The 24,520-nt window shown below is 37.6% G+C and overlaps 1 protein-coding gene across 3 annotated transcripts in view; it reads left to right on the top strand.

The window, feature by feature from the left end:
- LOC110462378 overlaps positions 1-24,514 on the top strand; it is a 57,883-nt gene extending 33,369 nt beyond the window's left edge. For 2 of the 3 annotated variants that reach the window (XM_021516315.1, XM_021516314.1), the window contains one exon: positions 22,974-24,514. In XM_021516315.1, the coding sequence (XP_021371990.1) occupies positions 22,974-23,629 (656 nt within the window). In that variant the 3' untranslated portion in view covers positions 23,630-24,514. Of the gene's footprint in view, positions 1-1,304; positions 1,956-22,973 lie in introns of those variants that run through there. The other variant, XM_021516316.1, reaches the window with a different exon arrangement.
- Positions 24,515-24,520: the final 6 nt, after the last annotated feature.

The following is a 24,520-nucleotide window of genomic DNA, read 5'->3' as shown; positions in this document are numbered from 1 at the left end:
TTCTGAATAACCAAGAGGCCTAGGGTGATGATATTTAGCCAGTAACATGCAGGGATGAAGGGCTACCAAGTTTATTAAAAAATGACCTTGACTTATATTTAAGGTCACAGGGGTCATCAAATATGTTAAAACGTTTAAACAACTTCTGATAAATAACCGAGAGAGCTAGGGTGATGATATTTGGCCAGTAACATGCTGAAATGAAGGGCTACCAAGTTTGTTCAATTAAATTACCTTGACAAATAATCAAGGTCACAGGGGTCAAATACGTTTAAAACCTTTAAACAACTTCTGATGAATAACCGAGACAGCTAGGGTGATGGTATTTGGCCAGTAACATGCTGGGATGAAGGGCAAGCAAGTTTGTTCAAATGAATGATCTTGACATATATTCAAGGTCACAGGGGTCAAATATGTTTAAAACCTTTGAATGACTTCTTCTTAATAATCAAAAGGCCAAGGGTGATGATATTTGGCCATTAACATGCTGGGATGAAGGGCTACCAAGTTTGTTCAAATGAATGACCTTCGCCCATATTCAAGGTCATAGTAGTCAATATATGTTTAAATCTTTAAACGATTTGTTCTGTATAACCAAAAGGTCCAGGGTAATGATATTTTGCTAGAAGCATGCTTGGTGGGAAGACTATAAACTCTCTTCAACCTAATGTCCTTGTTCGACATTCAAGGTCACAGGCGTCATATGTTTAAATCCTGTCAATAGGTTCTTATGAATCAAACACTGATATTTTGCCCGTAGCTGTATTTTAGTCCACTTTTAAGATTACAAGTGTGAGATTAATACCAGGTGAGCGATGCAGGCCCATTGGGCCTCTTGTTAAGATGGGCAATAGCCATTGATGTACCAGCGTCATTTATGATGGCTAGATCTGCCATTTTAGACCCTTTTTAACAACATAAATACAGGCGATGGTCTATAACGGAACCTTAGTGAAACCTATATAAAATTACATGTGCCATTTATAAACTCATAAAGTCTCAATGTAAGCAATCATGCATAACTACCAAATTGTTTGGGATAGTTGACGAGTTGGCCATCACCAAAAACCTAATATGGCACAGTACCATTTAAAACTTAAAAGTCAATTAAATACAATCTCGTCCGAACAAGACACAATCTCGTACATGTACCTACAGGCATCCATAAAAAAAAAAATACTTTCAAACTTTACATGTATTTTAATTAGCATTAAGGGAAGACAACTAATCCATCCGTCTGTCTCACTGTCAATCGGTATGGTACTGTAGTTCATATTATTTAGTTATGTTTTCCATTCAAACAGGGCAGATCAGATGGTGAGCTTAGTCTGGTTGTGTGTTCATCAAAACCCTCAAGTATCATCAGTATGGCCATCCTCAATGCCTACCACCTCTACAGGGAGAACACAACAGAGAGGACGCCGCTTCTGCATTGAATGTTCAGTAGGTTGCCCTCTCTACTATTTCGAGACTGTCTGCTGGACGCCCTTCTCCACTTGTGCTACAACAGCTGATGGACAACACTTTCCGGAGAAGATCATCAGCACTGGTTATAAAGTTTCTCTCGCCAGACAGTGTGTTGTCTGTGGTCCTGCTGAAAAACAACTGCTTGCAGCTGTAGGTGAAAAGCGGAAGCGTTGTGGTTGCGAAATTACCTACAAGCGTGGACAATTTAATGTGACACTGCGTAGCCCACTGGCCCCTTGCTTCGAAATGGACCACACCAAGCAAGAGTACATTCTGGCTTACAAGTGGGCTAAGACAACCAGCCATGATGAAGAGTAGCCTAGTGGTAGTATGCAAGTAACTCTCCAGTTGAGCTTTGTGTATAGTCGATACGGTAAAACAAACTGACTTCTTTTTACTAGAATGTTGATCTGTGCTGATTTTTAGGGGAAAATAGGTAAATCTTTAAAAATCTTCTTCTTCTCAACCAATGGAAGGATTTTGACCAAATTTGTTGTAGAGCATCTTTGGACAAAGGAGACTCAAGTTTGTATAAACAGAGGGTGTGGCCCCTCTGGGGGCGGGGCCCAATAGGGGAAATAGAGGATTTTTTTTCTCCTACTATACAATTGAAGGGACTTAAACCAAATGCAGTCTGAAGCATGATTAGGGACAAAAGAATCAATTTTGTATAAACTGAGGTGTGTGGGCCCCCTTCTTTGGGCCAAAAGGGTGGGGCCCTTTAGGGGAAATAGAGGAAAACATCAAAGATCCTTCTCCTTTTGTACCGATGAAGGGATTTTGACCAAATTTGGTCTGGAGCATCATTGGCCAAAGGGTTCTCAGTTTTGTATAAACGGAGGGTATGGCCCCCCTGGGGGCAGAGGGGCGGGGCCAAATAGGGGTAAAATAGGTAAATCTTTAAGAATCTTCTTCTCAACCAATAGAAGGATTTTGAGCAAATTTGTTGTAGAGCATCTTTGGACAAAGGAGCCTCAAGTTTGTATAAACGGAGGGTGTGGCCCCTCTGGGGGCATAAGGGCGGGGCCAAATAGGGGAAATAGAGGATTTTTTTTCTCCTACTATACAAGTGAAGGGATTTAAACCAAATATAGTCTGAAGCATGCTTAGGGACAAAAGAATCAATTTTGTATAAACTGAAGTGTGTGGTCCCCCTTCTTTGGGGCAGATGAGTGGGGCCCATTAGGGGAAATAGAGGAAAACATTAAAGAACCTTCTCCTTCTGTACTGTGAAGGGATTTTAACCAAGGGATTTTAACCAAACTTGTTCTAGAGAATCTTTGGGCAAAGAGAATTGAATATTTATAAATGGGAGATGCAACTTTGTTTCTTGTACTCCTTTGATAAACCTGTATGGTACTCAGCAGGTTTTAAATTGAAAAATAAAATACCAGGTGAGCTATTAAGGCCCCTGGGCCTCTTGTTTATGTTGATCAATGTGTTCACACAGTTGGTAGTTTAATCGTGAGCTGGTTAGGTAATTGGTAATTGGATACCTAATTGTACAGTATTGTTACTATTGTACACATTATGATTTGAACTATTCAGAGTATGGGTATAACTTTTTTCGAAGACTGTTGATTAGATCCAAGTTTAAACTTAAAATCAGTTTGTCGACTATTGATGACCAATATTATACATCATGCAATCATCCGGTACTACCACATGTATACCAGGTACTCTTGAAACCTGATTGGGACTGTTGATCATATGTTTACTCCATTATCACTGTAAATTACACCAATTCCATACATTTTGTTTGTCACATGTTACATAATACATATTAAAAGCATATAGATTGTGACGTCACAATAGAAATCCATCGTCATGATATTGTTGAATGCAAAACGCTTTTATTTTGAGATATAAAGAATCTCACAATCATTTCCAATTGATATAGAATAAATTAATCTAAACTTGTTAAAAATGTTTTAATTTCGCTCTGCCTTCTGGCTAGAGCTCTGCAAAATCAAAACATTCTAAACTTGTTTCATATAATTAATATAAATGGAAACTTGTTTGATACAAGTATCCTCTATTTATCGATTTAATATCAAGTATGTATAACAACGGTGATTTACGTTTATTTTGAGAATTCTTACTGACATTTAACATTTCTTGAAATACAGTAATGCTTAAAGGGACTCTTTTCATTGAAAATGATCATATATATTTCTAAATATTTTTATTAATATTTGAAAGAAAATTTTAATATGACTAGTATAAATATAAAATTTTGTCCTTATGACAGTGTTGAGTATCTGGGCTGATTCTAAGGATTTTAAACCGGGCCCTCACTGGACAAGGCAATTGTGATATTTTACATGTAAATTCCCAAAAATTGGGAATTTTCCCCACTATTTTCCCTACCAATTGGCTTTAAATGTTCAGTATTACACCTATAAGTATTGCAAGTTTATCAATATTACTTACTAAGTACTATAATCACTTATAGGGACATTGTGCTCTCGTCCCCCCAACAGTGATTTAAGTACTATAATATTTAATAATTTTTAATTCCCAAACAGATTTCTAAAAAAAAAAAAAAATTTTTTATTATTTTGCTCAGACACTTTTATAAAAATCAGTCTGTTTTTTTAAAAACCAGTGGTCATTTATCGACCTAAAAATATTAAAATCAACCCTGAGTACACTTTTATTAGTTTAAATTCCATTACAATAAATATATTAAATGTCTTTTTAAAAAATTAAGGAACTGGAAAAAGATGAATTTTGCTGTAATTGTGGTTTATTGGTTACCATGGCAACTGTCCGGTTACCATGCAAGTGTCTCATCACCCATTGCTAAACAAGTCATCAATATTAACAAATAAACTTATTGTTATTGTTATCTGAGAGTTTGGTCTTCATGTCATCTGTGGTTTTGATATTATAATGGTTTATGTTCAACAGTGTCATTTTCTTAGCATTTTCATGAAACAATGCAGCACAGCTAGGACAGCCAGCTACCTGAAACATCTCAGCATGGCAAGTGTTAATAATGCATCCAACACAGCAATATTATACTTTTAAATAATGTCCTAACCATTTTGTGTGTGTGTTTTTTGCTAATTGGGTGTCTGCATACATATCGCCTGGATAGCTCACTTGGTAGAGCACAGACTCGTTGACCAGAGGGAAGTCGGTTCGATACCGGGTAATTGAGGTAATAATTTTTTATTAGTATGACGATAATACACATGTATACATAGCTTTCAGAGCGATTTTCACTGTGTCAAAATTTGAAACATACTAACAAAAAAATATTTACGCTGGTTTATAAACACCTATATGGTGGGCGTGGCTTCGCAAAACAGGATATATATAGATTGTGTAACAGGAAGCAGGCTCTGGTATAGTCGGTTCCACAGTGAAAAAATAGTTTTCTTACTACTCTACGTTCCTTATGCAGGGGTGTACAATTCAATATCTTAAGTACTAGCCCGCAGGCAGATTTTGAAAAATTCTACTCGCCCGACCTATATTTTCATAGTAAATATTGAAAAATTTCACTAGTCCCAACATAAAATCTACTAGCCCCGGGCGCCGGGCTAGTGGAATTGTACACCCCTGCTTAGGCAATGTCAGCTTTAACTTCATGAGAGGCCCAAATATCCCTTTGCTAGTCAAAATAACATGTATTGTTATCATGTGACAGCAGCAACTAATCTTTGTGATGCATGGAAATATCAAAAACGCAAGATGAGATGGTCATTTCACTACAGATCTGATATTACTGAATATCTGGTGAAAATCTGGTGATCTGGTCATATGATCTATTAATATCTGGTCATGAGCTAAATTGAGCTGAAATATCTGGTGTGACCAGACGAAATCTGGTCAGTTGACAGGTATGCCTATTGGTCTTTTGTTGACCAAGGGGACCTAATTGATAAGGCAGAGAGACAGTGCGGTTTTAAATACTTTAGTTAAAAACACACTCATTTAAATTGTTATACGCCCGTCTTTGACGGGTCGTATTATGGTATTGCATTGTCCGACTGTCTGTCCGTCTGTGGGCAAATGCTTTTCCCATATTTATTCACGGATTTTAATTAAACTTACTTCACACGCAAGTTCGAAAATGGACGTGATTAGCCAAAGGTCAAGGTCATTGTTACTAAAAATAGAATTTTACTAAACATTGCTTCTGGTAAATATTTTGTTATACCATTACAATGTATGTAACAAAGTTAGTCAGAATAAAAAAGTAAGTATCGTCTTAAAAGGTCCAGGTCACCAGGTCACCAGGTCATAGATCAAAGTCAAATTTTGTATTTCTGAATTGATGCATATTTTGTTGTGACATTATGAAGCAAAGTTGGTCAGAATCTAGGAGGAAGTTGTGTTGCAAAAGTTCAAGGTCACCAGGTCAGGGTCAAAGGTCAAAGTCAAATTTTGTACTTCCTGATTGGGACATTATGAACAAAGTTTTTTTTTCTTATTTTTTTCTCTTCTGTTAAGAAAAAAAAGCAAAAAAACTGTATTCCACCAGCAAAGAATATATATATTTATATAAGTATGAACAAAGTTGGTCAGAATCAAAGAGGAAGTCGTGTCGCAAAAGGACAATGTCGCCAGGTTAAAAGTCAAGGTCATAGGTCAAAGTCATTTTTTTATATTTCCTAATTGGTGCATATTTGGTTGTGACATTATGAAGCAAAGTTGGTCAGAATCAAAGAGGAAGTCGTGTCGCAAAAGGTCAATGTCGCCAGGTCAAAAGTCAAGGTCATAGGTCAAAGTAAAAATTTTGTATTTCCTAATTGGTGCATATTTGGTTGTGACATTATGAAGCAAAGTTGGTCAGAATCAAAAAGGAAGTCACGTTGCAAAAGGTCAATGTCGCCAGGTCAAAAGTCAAGGTCATAGGTCAAAGTCAAAATTTTGTATTTCCTGATTGGGACATTATGAACAAAGTTTTTTTTCTTTTTTTTTCCTCTTCTGTTAAGAAAAAAAGCAAAAAAACTTTATTCCCCCAGCAAAGAATATATATATTTATATAAGTATGAATAAAGTTGGTCAGAATCAAAGAGGAAGTCGTGTCGCAAAAGGACAATGTCGCCAGGTCAAAAGTCAAGGTCATAGGTCAAAGTCAAAATTTTGTATTTCCTGATTGGTGGATATTTGGTTGTGACATTATGAAGCAACGTTGGTCAATATCAAAGAGGAAGTCATGTCGCAAAAGGTCCAGGTCAAAGGTCAATGTCATAGGTCAAAGTCAATTTTGTATTTTTTAATTAGTGCATATTTTGTTGTGATATTATGAAGCAAAGTTGGTCAGAATCAAAGAGAAAATTGTGTCACTAAATGTCAAGGTCACCAGGTCAAATGTCAAGGTCAAATTTTGTATATCTTAAATTGTGGTTATTTTGTTATAACATTATGAAGCAAAGTTGCTCAGAATTGTAAGAGAAGTCATGTGACCAAAGTTCAAAAATCATGTTACTGATATTAAATTTATTATGTCCTTACTGGAATTTTGATGTGTGTGTTATGACCTATGGCCTCTTGTTAATTTGAAGTCCTGCAAGCCATGCAGGTCTTGTGGAAACTTTTTAAAGGTATTTGCCACATTGTCACTGGTATATCTTGACACATGTATTGAACGGTTTTATGACATTTACTAAAATATATATATGAAAGGCTGATTTGTGAAATGTTAACTTACCTTAAGTAAGATTTTAACAAATATTCATAAAAAGGTCAGGTGCCATCCTTTACTAATACCATTGTGATTTTGGGAAATGTAAGATAACAAAACATCATATACCTGATTTTCAAGTTTATGGAAAAATTTACAAAAGATGACATCATCAATAGTATAGACATGCATACACACCACAGATACATAAACACTATATGCCTAGGAATGCAATGTATTGCTATACTATTACATATACTGGCAATACTTCACTTTCCCAGCCTAGGAATATAATGTATTGCAGTAAAAAAAAGCATATTTACTGAAATCTATTAAAAAAAAGCCATGCAACAAATTTCCAGTGCTATGGGCACTTTAATTTGATTCATTGTTTTATCTATGGTATATGGTTATGCTCCACATTATTATGTGCATCCATCTGTCGTGGTGGGCGAGTCACATTCTTTTCCGAACAGCCTTCGGCTTTCGGGAGATAATATTGCATTTCTACTTGAGAATGCGCACGCAAAACTCTATTCATAGAGCTAAAATATATGCAAATTAGGCCTATATAAAGGCCCGCACGCGGCACAGTAGCCATCTTTTTACTTGAGCGCAATACGTGAGGACGTGCGACGTCCATGAGTACGTATATTTATTTATTGCTAGAGATAGCGTCTAGCTTTTGGTAAGTAATTCATACCTTACGAGGTGTAAAAGTGAAGTTTCACTGAATGAACGACGCAGTCGTTCGGCTTTTATACCAATACTGGTGGTTCACCAGGTATTTTGGTTATCGACATGTGTATACGTGGTATACACTCGTGGTTGTCGTTGTTTTTTAGCGACAGGTTTTGTATTTCATATACATCACCCTGGTGAGTATACTTATATAGGTACGTGTTGCCTACTGAGGTCTATCCTGAGGATTTGACTGTCGTCTCCAAGTACATATTCTTGTCGAGCAAAAATTGTCGTGAACGGGCATTCGTGGAATGTTCAACACACGTGTGTGTGTGTGCTGTCGGCTCTGTTTAACACAGTGGTCTAGTAATACTAAATTGTCGTTAGGTGAACGTGTGTAAAATAACAGACCAGGTAAGTGGGTTTTTGATAGCTTTTTTACTCGCTTTTTAACTTGAACCAAGTTATCGCTAAGAGCGAGATTATACGAGATAAGGCGAAACCTGTTGACTTCCGGTGGGAAGTGAAAGTAGAAATTGACATGTGGAGTTGGGGTGATACCCTGGACGTTGAAGGAATATACTTAATTCTGGTCATTACGACAAGCTCAGGCTGGTTACTGTGTGTATCAGTTCCGCGAATATGGTCAAAGAGAGAAGCCTGGCAATCGGATTATAGTGAGTTTGTCGGGAGCACACATGCATACATGCCATATCTAACGCTTTTGGCGTGAGACTCATGAAAAATAGCCTTCCAAAATGTCTCGCGGCGTGGGACCCATTTTCACTCTTTTTATTTCAAATAATTTGATCTCACGAAACGAAATTTGGTCAATCTTAGTGAATAAACAATAGCTACATGGATTCACACTGACCTTGGTCACTGAGAGGTCGTTAATCACAAACCAGCCACTTAAATTGCAGGCCAGGCCAATTAGCAGCCGTTAGGTGTGAAATTGGAGAATGGCCCAGCCGGCCGAATTGGCGGCACATGGCTTGGTGACTTGCTCACCGATGTGTGCACTGTTAAGCAATTAAATCAGGGATCACCCATCCAGTGGGGACTACTTGCTAATTAATATGTGGTGACAGTTGATATAAACATTAGACAGCAACATAAACTGCTATTTAATTCATTACAATCGAAAACATGGTTTACCGAAACGGAAATGTTAAATTGTAGGTGACTATAAAATCGAAACCGGACACTGAATCCGGAATTTATATTCTTGCCGTCGGGATGGAATTGTTATTTGTTTTTTTTTGCATTTGATGGAAGTATTGTGATATATTTACTTTTAAATGTTGATAGTTTTATCTGGACCGTATGTCATGTGTAAACCTCCCTAAAATCCTTATAAATATCAATAAATCTTCGGTTTTGGTTCTAACAAAGTAATTGGAGGCTTCAGAATAACAAAAATTATTTAATACCATGTTATATGCAGTATAATTTATGTTTTAAATGTCTCACGAATTTCTCACGAATTCAGAGAAAAAATCTCACTATTTTTGACCAAATCTCACTGAAAATAAGCACTGATCTCACTATTTTGCACCGGAAAGTTATGGCATGTATGCACATCATACTGTGATGACGTTGTACTGGCCAATGTTTGAGTCGTGTTTTTATTTTAAAAAGTCTGTATTGGCTACTTGTGACGACTCCCTCGTGATGGTCAATGACTGTACCTATAAATATTACAAGGTAGAGATCTACGTTCAATTTTGTAAAAATAATTAAATACTGTACAGTCGTTGACTGTGTAATATAGTACTATTGTACTTGGAACATTTGAAATGTTCTTCTAAAATAAAACTGTTACTGTTTTCATAGCAGTACTGTAATGTACGGTATTCAAAGTCGCGAACACATGAACAGTCTGGAGTCTGGATACATATTGATTGGTCGACTTGCTGAATATTTGTTTTGGGGTACCTGCATGCATGCCAAGATGCGATGGTAAACACCATTTTGAAATAGGCGGGGAAACCCTGCACTATGTGGTTGGTTGATGTTCAAATGAATAATATTGTACAGTGCAAATTCCAGTCAGGTACTGCACACTAGATAGCAGGTTTGATTTCTGGTGTTCTCGCGAGTTTTTCACACAAAATATTGAATAAAAGTATTGAATATAATAATGAAAGGCCAAGTGAGGTAGATATTTGGGCGTTGTCCTGGAGTACATAACGGTCTTGCCCTGCTTCTATATAGTGGGAGATAATCATAAACTGTGTGATATAGGTAGGATAATACCTTAGTTTTTGTATCACAAGTATTGATTGATGCAAGGCTGTGCTTACGTGATAATCCAGCTTAATAATCTTATATAAGCGGAAATGAACAGTTGGCCGGGGGTCCTGGTTAGACCTGATGGGTCGTTGGTTAATACACCCTTATACTATGCATAACTAAGCAACACAGATTCCTCTGGTTGGCTTTTAAAAATTCAGCAACGAATTAAAGGTCTGGGTGTCTGGCCGACTTTTGAGTTATAAAACTGTGTTTACAAGATCAGTTCATGGCGCGCCTCAGTAGAGAGGGCAATTCACTTGTGTATGAACACAATATAATGTTGTGCACTAAAAATTAAATAGTAAAATACTACACATACTACACTATATAGCTGATATTGGGGAAAACAAAGACTGAATAAGATACATTACTGCATGGTTAATGTTTATATCCACGTCAGTAATTATGTTATAAGTGGGTCACTCACGGAAGATTTGTATTGATTAATGTTCAACTTGTTTTAATTACGTCCCTTGTATGTTCACAGAGTTATTAGTATTGTGTTATTTATACACTAAAATAAGAAGAAATTAGAAAAAAGGTGCTGGCATTTTCAGACAGACTTGCAGAAAGATTAAGCAATCCTGAGTATTATTTTAATTACGTAATGCCTTACTAAGGGTCAATGTTCAAATTGAGGGATTTGCAGATTATTTTTACCACCTTTTGGTCAGAGGTTTGGTGTATAAGGACTGTGTGGTGAAAGTGGGTTTATTTGCCCAGAAGGGTTAACATACCTTCAAAATGGTTTTTTCGGGACAGAGAACCCGGAAAGCGGCAATGGCATACTTAAAATATGGTATATAGTTGATAGTGATAGTATTAATGGACTTTACATTGGTGGTCTATACTAATTACCACACAGTAGGCAGATACACCTCAAAATAAGTATACAGCTCTATAATACTGTCCACGTTTGATTTCCTTCGAGACATATTTGTCATCACGGATGGCTAGTGAGTTTCCATTCAGTTTTCATACAGGTAGTAACTATCAGAATGTTGCATGAATTTCGAAACATTCAAGACTTCCAAGGAGCTTCCGGGAGCTTCCTATATTCGCTATATTGCGAACTGGATATAGTTTTATCTATTTTTATTTATAATCAGAAATGATTATTAGGCAAGATAACCAAGTTGGTTGTTTGTGTTAATATCCTGTTAAACAGACTGGAGTCTGGACGTATAACGTAATGGAGATCAGAAACAAGGAGTGATAACATCACTTGTGCTAATCTTAAAAGGTTACACTGTACTTGGGTACAAACTGTAGGTCCTATAAGACCTTGTGTAATGTGTCTGGTATGATCAGAACAGAGCATTGTATTATTGTGAAAATAGTGGTGTTTTTGCAGTATGTTTTGGAAATATACTAGACTGTCACTAATGATGATTTGTGATGTATATATATATAGATAGAATTAGTCAAAGAGGGAACAGAGGAAACGATTTTGGGTGATGATGTCCATCGCAGATGAATTCAGAAAATTGCCTTTCGAGTCGATTGGGCTATCTGTGTTTTGTCAGTTTCATTTACACATTAAAAGGTACAAAGGATTGGTGACTGTCGAGAATATAGTCCAATGTTTAGAAAATGGTGATAGTATCCGTTGGGTGTGGTTGTGTAAGTAACCAATACGGAAAAGTGAGATTTTATTGTACGGAAGCATGATGTTTCCGCCCTTATTGTCCTATAGATACAATGTGTACTGTAGGTCTAGTATGGGTCTACTAATGACAATGTTAACGGTTAACCAGAGGTGATGATGTCAATAAGGATGATAAGGCGACAATTATAGATAGTTGCTACTAGGTCATGTGACCCCATTTATTTATGTTCAATGGGAGTATTGGCATCAGACCGTTTAATCTTTGGGAAAGAAGTATGGTCAGTACATTTGTATGTCTCTACGAGAATGTATCAGGTGGTCTGGTACAATTTTATCAGGCTTCATGTCTGATAGGTCAGAAGAAAGTGGAGGGTGTGTACCTCCTGTCACACTATATATCCACGGATATATAATAAATGTATTAGAATGACGTCCTTAATTGCTCTGTTATGGGTAATGATAGAAACTACACACAGACTGATGTCTTTGTCAGGACAAAACTAAATGTAGGTCTTTTGTTTGTTCAAGGAAATGTATATTTCCATAATTGCGTCCATTCTTTTATTTTTTGAATGGCTTCTAAGCTTAGGTATCAAGCTTATACATAAGTGTTTACAGTATTTTGACATAGGCACGTTATACAGTGCTTGATTTTATTGATGAAACTATTAAAGGGACAGGAGACATTATAGTGAATAGACGAAACGTTAACGCGTCAACGTCAACAGACCATTGCTGCTTGCAGGCGAAATTGGTCGAGATCTCATGATTCTATAGGAACGCCGATTATTGACGTTCACATCCTTATCAGGGTGTCTTCTTTATTTAACAGCAATATTGTGATCAGACATTGTTGCACGTGGCAATCTGAAACGAAAAGTAGTAATACTAATTGAATTATGGTCATTGTGACATGGACAATAGGATATTATACCTGTGTATTGAACGGTGGGGAGCTAAAGTTTACCAATGGGGAACGCTTAATGGCGTACCTGGTACTTCAAGTTTAATGGCATTATACAAAGTGTACTTGTACTTGTGCTTGTCAATTTTTGTTAAAAATAGGTATATCTTGAATTTGATATATTTACCGTGAGTTGGTCTCAGCGGTTTGATGGAATTTATCCAGATGTTGACAAACTTTTAGCTTGCAATATTATCTCCCGAAAGCCGAAGGCTGTTCGGAAAAGAATTCCCCCCTCATCCGAGCTTTAGTGACTGATGAGGAGGATTCTTTGAGAATCAACCTGAAGGCTGAAGGGAGATAATTTCTTTCCCCCCCATAGTCCCACACTTGTTTAGTCAACATTGGTTGGTGCTTTAAATGATGGCTACTGTGCCGCGTGCAGGCCTTTATATAGGCCTAATTTGCATATATTTTAGCTCTATGAATAGAGTTTTGCGTGCGCATTCTCAAGTAGAAATGCAATATTATCTCCCTTCATCCGTCACTAAAGCTCGGATGAGGGGGGAATTCACCTGCATCTTCACAAATTACAGACACAAAACAATTCTCCATCTCTGCACCTCCAGTACTTATAGTATACAGTGGATTAAGATGAATCCACGATATGAAATTGGCAGGGAGAGCTACTTGATTTATTCAATGACAGTTTCATATAATCATTGAGTGCGAATATCACTCTTTCATGAAAATTATATTTCCGGATACAATATCATATATTTATTAAATCTATTACATTTGCTATACTGTTATTTATAGACATGTATTTCTTCTCTTGAAACAAATATTATCTTCACAACAGATTTAGCCCTTCAGTACTTTCAGTACTTTGATTTTCAGTTGTTTTTTCTTCAATTTGTGTTATCATGAAACTCAAAATCATGACACTATAGAAAAGATGTCTGCTGGTATAGTTCACAATCACAAGAAGTGGTGTCTTTTTAGCTCACCTGCCCGAAGGGCAAGTGAGCTTATGTCATGGTGTGGCGTCCGTCGTCCGTCCGTCCGTCCGTCCGTCCGTCGTCCGTCGTCCGTCCGTCCTCGTCCGTCAACTTTTCCTTTAAACAACTTCTTCTGAAGAACGGACAGGTCTAGAGTCATGATATTTGGCTGAAAGCTTTGTTGGTAGGTACCTGACAAAGTTTGAGAACGAAAATGACCTTGACCTACTTTCAAGTGACTGGGGTCAAATATGTCAAAAAATTCAAACGACTTCTTCTGAAGAACTAAAAGGATTAGAATCTTCATATTTGGCTGATGGGCTCCTGGGATGGAGCCCAACAAAGTTTGTGAACGAAAATGACCTTGACCTACGTTCAAGGTCACAACCGTCAAATATGTCAAACGCTAAAAATGACTTCTTCTGAAGAACTAAAAGGTATAGAATCTTCCTATTTGGCTGGTGGCTTCCTGGGATGGAGCCCAACAAAGTTTGAGAACGAAAATGACCCCGACCTTCTTTCAAGGTCACAGGGGTCAAATGTGTCAAACACTTCAAACGACTTCTTCTGAAGAACTGAAAGGTATAGAATCTTTATATTTGGCTGGTGGCTTCCTGGGATAGAGCCTGACAAAGTTTGAGAACGAAAATGACTTTGACCTTCTTTCAAGGTCACAGAGGTCAAATATGTCAAACCCTTCATACAACTTCTTTTGAAGAACTGAAAGGTATAGAATCTTCATATTTGCCTGTTGGCCTCATGGCATGGAGCCTGATAAAGTTTGAGAATGAAAATGACCTTGACTTAATTTCAAGGTCACAGTGGTCAAAAACATCAAACTCGTTAAACGACTTCTTCTGAAGAACTAAAAAGTATAGAATCTTCATATTTGGCTGGTGGCTTCATGGGAAGGAGCCCGACAAAGTTGGGAATGAAAATGACCTTGACCTTCTTTCAAGGTCACAGGGGTCAAATATGTCAAAAACATCAAATGACTTCTTCTGAATAATTGAAAGGCATAAAATAATATTTGGCTGGTGACTTCCTGGGATACAGCTCACCAAAGTTTGCGAATAAAAATGACCTCGACCTACTTTTAAAAGATTTATTTTTAAGCACTAAAAGGAATGGATTCATAAGATTTGGCTGGTAGCTTTTTGGAATAGAGCTAACCAATTTGAGATGGAAAATGACATTGACCTACTTACAAGGTCACAGGGAAAAATATGTCAAGCAACTTCTGAAGAAGAATCAAAAAGCATAGAATCTTGCAATAATATTGGGCTGGTAGTTTCAACAGATGGAGCCAACAAAGTTTGCGAGGGAAATATTTGTAGTGCAATATAATATTTAATGAGAATATTTTGCTATGACTGCTTAAATATTCAGGTGAGCGATACAGGCCCTCTGGGCCTCTTGTTTGTTTTAAGTAATCAACATGTAGCCTATGATACACATTTATAATGACATAACCAGTTCAAAGCTGGCAAACTAATAATGATATTTATTACGTTTTCTTGGGGTTGTATTGTTTTAGCGGGGGGGGGGGGTTCTAACATTGAGACACTTCCATTTTTAGGTCACAGTGACCTATTGCGATCAGTCTTCGTCCGGCGTCCGTAAACTTTTCACATTTTTAGCTCACCTGCCCAAAGGGCAAGTGAGCTTATGCCATGGCGCGGCGTCCGTCGTCCGTCCATCGTCCGTCCGTCGTCCGTCATCATCCGTCAGCTTTTCCTTTTAACGACTTCTTCTGAAGAATGGACAGGCCTAGAGTCATGATATTTCGCTGATAGCTAAATTGGTGGGAGCCTGGCAAAGTTTGAGAATGAAAATGACCTTGACCTACTTTCAAGGTCACAGGGGTCAAATATGTCAAAAACTTCAAACGACTTCTTCTGAAGAACTAAATGGTATAGAATCTTCATATTTGGCTGATGGCTTCCTGGGATGGAGCTCGACAAAGTTTGAGAATGAAAATGACATTGACCTTCTTTCAAGGTCACTGGGGTTAAATGTGTCAAACGCTTCAAACGACTTCTTCTGAAGAACTAAAAGGTATAGAATCTTCATATTTGGCTGATGGCTTCCTGGGATGAAGCCCAACAAAGTTTTAAGATGAAAATGACCTTTACCTACTTTCAAGGTCACTGGGGTCAAATGTGTCAAACGCTTCAAACGACTTCTACTGAAGAACTAAAAGGTATAGAATCTTCATATTTGGCTGATGGCTTCCTGGGATGGAGCCCAACAAAGTTTAAAAATGAAAATGACATTGACCTACTTTCAAGGTCACTGGGGTTAAATGTGTCAAATGCTTCAAACGACTTCTTCTGAAGAACTAAAAGGTATAGAATCTTCATATTTGGCTGATGGCTTCCTGGGATGGAGCCCAACAAAGTTTGAAAATGAAAATGACCTTGACATACTTTCAAGGTCACAGGGGTAAAATATGTCAAAAAATTCAAACATCTTCTGAAGAAGAACTAAAAGGTACAGAATCTTCATATTAAGTTGGTGGCATCATGGGAAGAAGCCTGACCAACTTTCAGAATGAAAATGACCTTGACCTTCTTTCAAGGTCACAGGGGTCAAATGTGTCAAACTCTTCAAATTACTTCTTCTGAAGAACTAAAAGGTATAGAATCTTCATATTTGGCTGATGGCTGCCTGGGACAGAGACCGACAAAAATGACTTTGGCCTTCTTTCAAGGTCACAGGGTTCAAATATGTCAAACGCTTCAAACGACTTCTTCTGAAGAACTAAAAGGTATAGAGTCTTCATATTTTTCATTTGAATGACCTTGACCCACTTTCAAGGTCACATTTGTTCAATTATTTCAATATACAAAAGGATAGTGTGGTGATATTTTGGAAGTTGCATCCCAAGATGAAGGGCTGTTAAACTTGTTCAACATAATGACCTTGTTCAACTTTCAAGGAGACAGGGTGAAATGTTTTTAAATCTTTTTACAGGTTCTTTTGAATGACTTCTAATCATAAATACTGATATATTGCCTGTAGCTTTATTTTAGATCACTTTTAAGGTTACAAGTTTGAGATTTATACCAGGTGAGCGATGCAGCCCCATTGCACCCGCACGCTTGTCGTCCCTGTGTGTGCTCGGTCGCGAGAGAAAGGGGTCCATTGCTCAAAGCAATACATTTGAAAATCGTGTAACGCAATCATCCATATCATTTTGGGTAACATCTTCCGATAGTATAACCGACTTGTTAATATCATTTTGATTCGTTGAGAGTACATCTAAAAAGCTTACCTTGCCTTCGTCATTCCATCGATAAGTAGGTCGCTCGTTACCTGTCGGTTCACACACACGTGTATCATCATTATCGACCAATGAAAAACGCGTTCGTATTTGCACGTGCATTGGGGCGTGGTCAGATAACATATTGAAATTGCCAACAATAAACTGTTTAACATAATACAATAAACATGGACTTGCAATCAAATAATCAATAACACTCATTCTATTATGGCCACAATATGTATAGTCATTTGAATACTTATTTAAATCTCTTCCGTTATAGATACGCAAACAACTTGCCTTACATAATTCTATAAGTCGATTTCCAAAATGATTTACCACTGTGTCGGGGTTAACCCTATCAGTATAATAATCATCAGAGACATATGAAAACAAATCAGAAAGCTGACGTTTAACACTATCGTGAATAATATCATCTCTTACATAATCACATACATTACTGGTACGACTGTTAAAATCTCCCAACAACATAATATCACCCTTTCGGGAATATTGACTTATACCATATTCCAATTCAAAAAATAAATCACAGTTATACTGGTTATAAAATTGGGAATTGGAAGGTGGAATCTAGACACATGCCAGGTACACATCATTTCCTTGACCAATAAGACTTTTATCAATTTTTAGCCAAACTATAGTCACATATAATTTCACAAACTGAAATATATGTAGTTAAATTTGATTTAATCATAATTAACATGCCACCTCCTTGGGAATGTGTAGTACGTTTTCCTTTCTTAGTAGAATTCTAGTCTAACCCCTTTCCGAGTTCACAAAAAAGAGGCAACAATTAACCGTCAACAAATAAAATGACTACAAAAAAAGTAGACAATGAAAAAACACATTGGTAAAAATATTGCTTTTTTATTGCTGCATGTTGTTGTTCTTTCTACAGTAGTATCTTTAGTGCTAAAACTTCATAAAAAAAAAATCAAATATAAAAAAAATATGGCTTACATGCATGTACATCTGCATTATTTTTCTGTTATTACCATGGCATTTTCTTGTGCACAAGGACAGCCTTGGCTGCCGCAAAATATCTACAGTATCTCATTGCTATTTTTTGCCAGACCCACTTCATGAAAATGAAAATCCTTCTTAATTAATATAACTTGTTACATAAGATTCGTCAACATCACCACTGTGACCAGTGCGTTGATGGATTTAGAAAAATACACTATCTTAACAAACCACTAGAAAAAAATCTGTTTTTAATAATGCGCGTTGGATAATTTGGCCGTTTTTAAGAGTTTATGTGCTTGTGACATCAGTGTACTCTTCCTTTGACAACGGCTCAGCGTGTAAACCATACATGTATGTAGTATAAACCTGTCTGGGAGCTAATTTGAGGAATCTGGTTTAGTTGAAGGTGACGAAATATGAAAACTCAGAAAAATGGAACATCTTCAATGTTGTGAACATTTACATTTGGTAAAGCGTAATTAAGAAAGGTGGATTTTTTAGTCCCCGAGGTTTGCCGTAACCTTGACGCCATGTAAATCTCTTTGTTAGTTGTGGCACGGCTCAGAATATACACACTTCCTCGACATTTATTTGAAATTTACCAATATCTAAATTTTTGAAATGCATATAATTAAATAGTAGTTTAGGCCCATTCGGATTTTGATTAACTTCCCTTCTGGATTTCCAATTTTTGGCCCCTAGCATCACCGATGAGTCCTAGAAGGACGAAACAGCTGTATGGTGCAGTTTCATTCATTTTTAGCTCACCTGCCCGAAGGGCAAGTGAGCTTATGTCATGGCGCGGCGTCCGTCGTCCGTCGTCCGTCCTCGTCCGTCAACTTTTCCTTTAAACAACTTCTTCTGACGAACGGACAGGCCTAGGGTAATGATATTTGGCTGAAAGCTTTGTTGGTAGGGGCCCGACAAAGTTTGAGAACGAAAATGACCTTGACCTTCTTTCAAGGTCACAGGGGTCAAATGTGTCAAACACTTCAAACGACTTCTTCTGAAGAACTAAAAGGTATAAAATCTTCGTATTTGGCTGATGGCTTCCTGGGATGGAGCCTAACAAAGTTTAAGAACGAAAATGACCTTGACCTACTTTCAAGGTCACAGCTGTCAAATATGTCAAACGCTAAAAACGACTTCTTCTGAAGAACTAAAAGGTATAGAATCATTATATTTGGCTGGTGGTTTGAGTAACCTTCAATATCAACTTGGTAGTCATTTGTTATCCAACATTCTGTCAAAAATACAAGATTATATGTTTTAATAAAAGTTTGAAATTGTTTAGATTTTAATTTATTGTCCAATCCACCATTAATGTTCCATGACAGTACATTTAGAGTATTTGAAATACTCTCATTCTCATCACTGTCCTAATTTATACTGGACTGACGTCCTCGGCCTTTAGGGTCCCCTTCCCGGCCGCGGCCGCGGGAAGGTCCGGTACTCGTCCATCATACACTTTATCATTTATAAAAAGTTTATCCCTAATAATCACCGCCTTTTTGTTCTCGTTTCTCGCTTTCTTACACACTGGCCATAGCCTCTTCTGCGCATCCTGAACCTCTTTCGGAAACTGGTCGGAAATAAAAATATCTGTCCCTTTTAGTTTCTTTGCGTTCCGTTTTACAAGCTCCTTTTGTTGGTACATATTGAATTTGGCTACGATAGGCCTAGTCTTCCCCTCCTTCTTCTCCCTTATCCGGTGTGCCCTGTCGATGATCAAATTTTCACTTATACCGAGTTTGTCATGTGCGATCAAATATACATAATTGGCAATGCAGTCTTCTGTCGGTACCCTCACTTCAACACCACTTTCGTTTACTACGTACTGTGTCAAAGTCGGGCGTGGCCTTTTTCTTCTACCCCGAAAAATAAGAGATTGTCACTCATGGACCTACACTTCAAATCAAGTTGGATGCTATGAAAATTGGGACCCTGACCCCCCAGGGAGCTGAAGGGTGGGGCCTAAAAAGGGGCAAATTTGGCAATATTTAAAAAATCTTCTTCTGCAGAACCAGAAATTATGCAATCAAATACTCTTCATGGATGGAAAGGTCCTAAGGTGCTTTATCAAAAATGTAAATTTTATTACCCATGGGTCATCCATTCTCCCCTGGGGAGGGGGTAAAGTTTACTATAGTTACTTTTGAGTATATTTTCTCTATTTTTCGTAGGAAATCATTTAAACTTGGGTGGAATTAACATCATGGGATGGAAGGATGTGGATGGTATGAAAATTAGAACCCTGACCCCCCAGGGAGCTGAAGGGCGGGGCCCAAAAAGGGGAAAATTTGACAATATTTAAAAAAAAAAAATCTTTTGCAGAACCAGAAACCCTGCAATCAAATATTCTTCATGAAGGAAAGGTTCTAAGATGCTTTATCAAAATTATCAATTTCATTACCCTCGGGTCACCCATTCCCCACTGGGGAGGGGGTAAAGATTACTATAGTTTAAATAGGGAAATAACACTTTTGAGTGTATTTTCTTTATTTTTCGTAGGAAATCATTCAAACTCTAGTGGAATTAATATCATGGGATGGAAGTTAGATGCTATGAAAATTGGGACCCTGACCCCCCAGGGAGCTGAAGGGTGTGGCCTAAAAAGGGGAACATTTGGAAATTAAGGTCCTAAGATGCTCTATCAAAATTATACATTTTATTACCGCCGGGTCACCCTTTCTCCCCTGGGGATCGGAGGGGGTAAAATTTACTATAGTTTATAAAGGGAATTAACACTTTGCAGTATATTTTTAAGTGGAATTGATATCATGGGATGCAAGTATGAACATTGGTACCCTTACTTTTATGAAAATGAGCATTTCTCAGGTGACCACCATGGGCCTCTTGTTCTGTTCACTTGCATTTGACGTGAATATTAGCTTTCTAAAGAGTAATACAAGTTGAATTCACGATGTTTGGTGCTAGTTTGTTCAATGCCCGGGATATTGAGGCAAATGCCTACATACAAATATCGGTTTAATTAATTTAACAATCAGAAGCAACATAAGCGGAAAAGACTAAAATTACCTACATCTTCGTTAAATTACCTACATCTTGTTTGTAAATTGCCTACATCCTAAATTAGCGGGACAAGCAATTACCTGCATCTTGCCATTTTTAGCTCACCTGGCACAAAGTGCCAGGGTGAGCTTAATTATGCGATTATGTGGCATCCGTCGTCCGTCCGTCCGTCCGATTCTGCCCAAATTTGCTGTCGTGCATCCTTGGGACCAGGGAATCAAACGTTACATAAGGGAAAGGTGTGGCCTCCAAAGGGGCTAAGGGGTGGGGCCCAATAGTGGTACATTGGAAAATTTCTAGAAAAAAGCCTACTCCTCCTAAACAACTGATGGGATTCTGACCAAATTTGCTGTGGTGCATCATTGGGACCAGGGCATCAAACGTTACATAACAGAAGGGTGTGGCCCCCATAGGGGCTAAGGGGCGGGGCCCAATAGGGGTAAATTGGGGTATTTTAGCATATAAAATCCTACTTTTCCTAAAATATTGCACATATTATTACCATATTTGGTCTGAAATATCACTGGGGCAAAGCGATCATATTTTACATAAACAAACTCTGTGCGACCCCTAGGGCCTGAGGGGCGGGGCCTTAAAATGGGCCCAAAATATATAATTTAATTTTCTAAACGCTACTTCTCCTAAACGACTGGTTGGATTCTGACCAAATTTGCTGTGGTGCATCCTTGGGAACAGGGAATAAAACGTTACATAAAGGAAGGGTGTGGTCCCCATAGGGGCTGGGGGGCTGGGCCCAATAGGGGTAAATTGGGGTATTTTAGCATATAAAATCCTACTCCCCATAAACTGTTGCACATAATATTACCATATTTCATCTGAAACATCACTGGGGTAAGGCGGTCATATTTTACATAAACAAACTTGGTGCGACCCCTGGGGCCGAAGGGGTGGGGCCTACATGGGGTCCAAATAGGACAACATTTTGTAATTTAATCTTCTAAACGCTACTCGTCCTAAACGAGTGATCAGATTCTGACCAATTTTGCTGTGGTGCATCCTTTGGACCGGGGAATCAAACGTTACATAAATGAAGGGTGTGGCCCCCATAGGGGCGGGGGGGTTGGGTCCAATAGGGGTAAATTAGGGTATTTTAGCATATAAAATCCTACTTTCCCTAAACTGTTGCACAGAATATTGCCATATTTAATCTGAAACATCACTACGGCAAGGCGATCATACTTTACATAAACAAACTTGGTGGAACCCCTGGGGCCAGATGGACGGGGCCTAAATGGGGTCCAAATAGGACAAAATTATGTAATTTAATCTTCTAAATGCTACTCCTCCTAAACGACTGATCGGATTCTGACCAAATTTGATGTGGTACATCCTTGGGACCGGGGAATCAAACATTACATAAATGAAGGGTGTAGGTCCCTTGGTCGCTGAGAGGTGGGGCCCAATAGGGGTAAATTTTGTATCTTTTAACCTGTAAACATTTTGTTATGACATTATAAAGCAAAGTTGGTCGGAATCATACGAATAGTTAGCTGACGATAGGTCAAGGTCATCAGGTCGAAAGTCAAGGTCAAATTTTGTTTGGCATATTGTTAAACTAAGTGCTTTACAATGTTATTTTTGTGGACCACTTGTTAATTATAACTTCTTAAGCTCTACCAGTGCAATTCAGCTGAAACGCTTTATAACCAGGTGAGCGATACAGGCCCTCTGGGCCTCTTGTTGTTACTTACCGAACTATTTCGAATAACTACACGTTTTTAAACTGTTCAACGTTGCGCTTTGCTACTTCTCTTTTAATTGTGGGTTCAAAAAAAGGGTGAAATTCTGACATTTTCTAAATGCCTGTTTTCACCTTCGCCATATTGGATGAGCGTAATTGCGTAATTACGCTCATCCGGTAACCCCCAGTGACTGTGTTGGAGCAGAGGGCCGGGGCTGGTACTCTTCAAGAAATAATTGACATTTTACAAAAAATGTATTATCCCTTTATTTTCAGTCTCATGAACTTGATATAAGTGATGCATGCCCAGTGAGCCTCTTGACTAATTTGAGATGTTTTAGAACAATTTATGAACTATAAAATATGCCTTTTTTTATTACAGGTGCTATTCAAATTTGGCACGGTTTTGCTGATATTTTGATCAGCCAGAAGATCCCTCTGAAGATTTGGAAAGAGGTCCCGGAAATTGTCACAAATGAGCATGATGAAGACAGTGAGGAGGATTCAGATAGTGTAACCGAAGGTGCATCGTTATCTCCATGTGCAATGTATTCATTAAACATTGAAACTAAAAAAAATGATTTGGCCATGAAGCAGCCACTTTGCCAGTTAATAGCACAAACAATCACCAACAGTTTTGCACAAGTCAATGAGAACAAACAACTCTCACAATTTCTTATTCCATCTTTCGGCTGTTCCAATAATCAGATTGTGATTTTTGGATATGACTCTGAAAATGATGTTCTGGTGAAGAAGGTTGATCCCATTCTGTTGTGGACAGGTGCAGATAACATTTGGCATCTTTCAGTTTCTGCTGTTGTTCAAATTTGGATGTACATGCATTTTCCACTTCTGATGCTGCCGTCCCTGGCAAATCAATATGACACCAATATTCGGTCAAATTTTCACAGCAGCCACACAATCGAATTTTTTCGTAAATATTCAAAATGCCAAACGAAAGGATTTCCACATGAGGGTGGTGTCAAACTTCTTAATACACGTTATTCCAGACCAACAAAAAAATTGAAAACTAATTAACCTTGGTTTGGCTGCTTCATTGCAAGTACATGCATATTGATAAAAGTTTGTGGAGTGAATACCAGGTGAACAGTTCAATGGTATTGCACACAAGGGCTCCTATTTATGTCAACTATTAATTATTGTATATATATATATCGAGTGTAACAATGGCTAATATAGTTCCTATTGTGGACATTTATACTTGAACTCACATACAGTACTGTAAACGCATTATATAATACAGTGTGAGAAATTGGACTTCATTCTATCATAGCCCCATTGTCAATTTTCAATGCTTTTACTATAGGGAACATGAAGAAATGTTAAATTTTATCAAAGCCCGACAACATTTATCATAGCCTGGGGCTATCGGTCTATCACTAATATCAAATTATCCTTTGGATCCAAAAGTCGTAAATTGATTAAATGTTTTAAAGGGATTTATAAGCACCTTTTTCATTTCCAAAGTAGAAAATATATTTACCTAAACAGTACAATATTATAAGAATATACAGGATTTGGGGGAACAACTGTATATGAGTGCCATACTACCACACATTTAACGAAATGAGAACAAAAATAAAAGTTTAATCATCTATTAAAATAAATAGATTTTACAAACACATTTTGGGCATCAATCTATTCAAAGTATGTCGTTGTAACATATATAATGAACTAATTTCTATTTTGCCTAAAAATGACAAGATTTGGAGTAATGAAGAAACCTCAGGTTTTGGGCGAACTGTTCTCTTGCACGTTGTTTAGACAAGAAAAATAACACTTTGAAATGCTTACGTTAATTTAATAGTGAATTGTCAATTCCGTATAATGCATATTAAGGACGCATGTTATAGGGTCATAATGTATCATCAACAATAATCAACAATTTCTATCATGCCGGAAATTCTA

The sequence above is a fragment of the Mizuhopecten yessoensis genome, unplaced genomic scaffold (assembly GCF_002113885.1).
Source record: "Mizuhopecten yessoensis strain PY_sf001 unplaced genomic scaffold, ASM211388v2 scaffold10775, whole genome shotgun sequence".
Lineage (NCBI taxonomy): Eukaryota > Metazoa > Mollusca > Bivalvia > Pectinida > Pectinidae > Mizuhopecten > Mizuhopecten yessoensis.
Note: the sequence above shows the minus strand (reverse complement) of the source record. Positions and strands in the feature narration are given on the sequence as shown.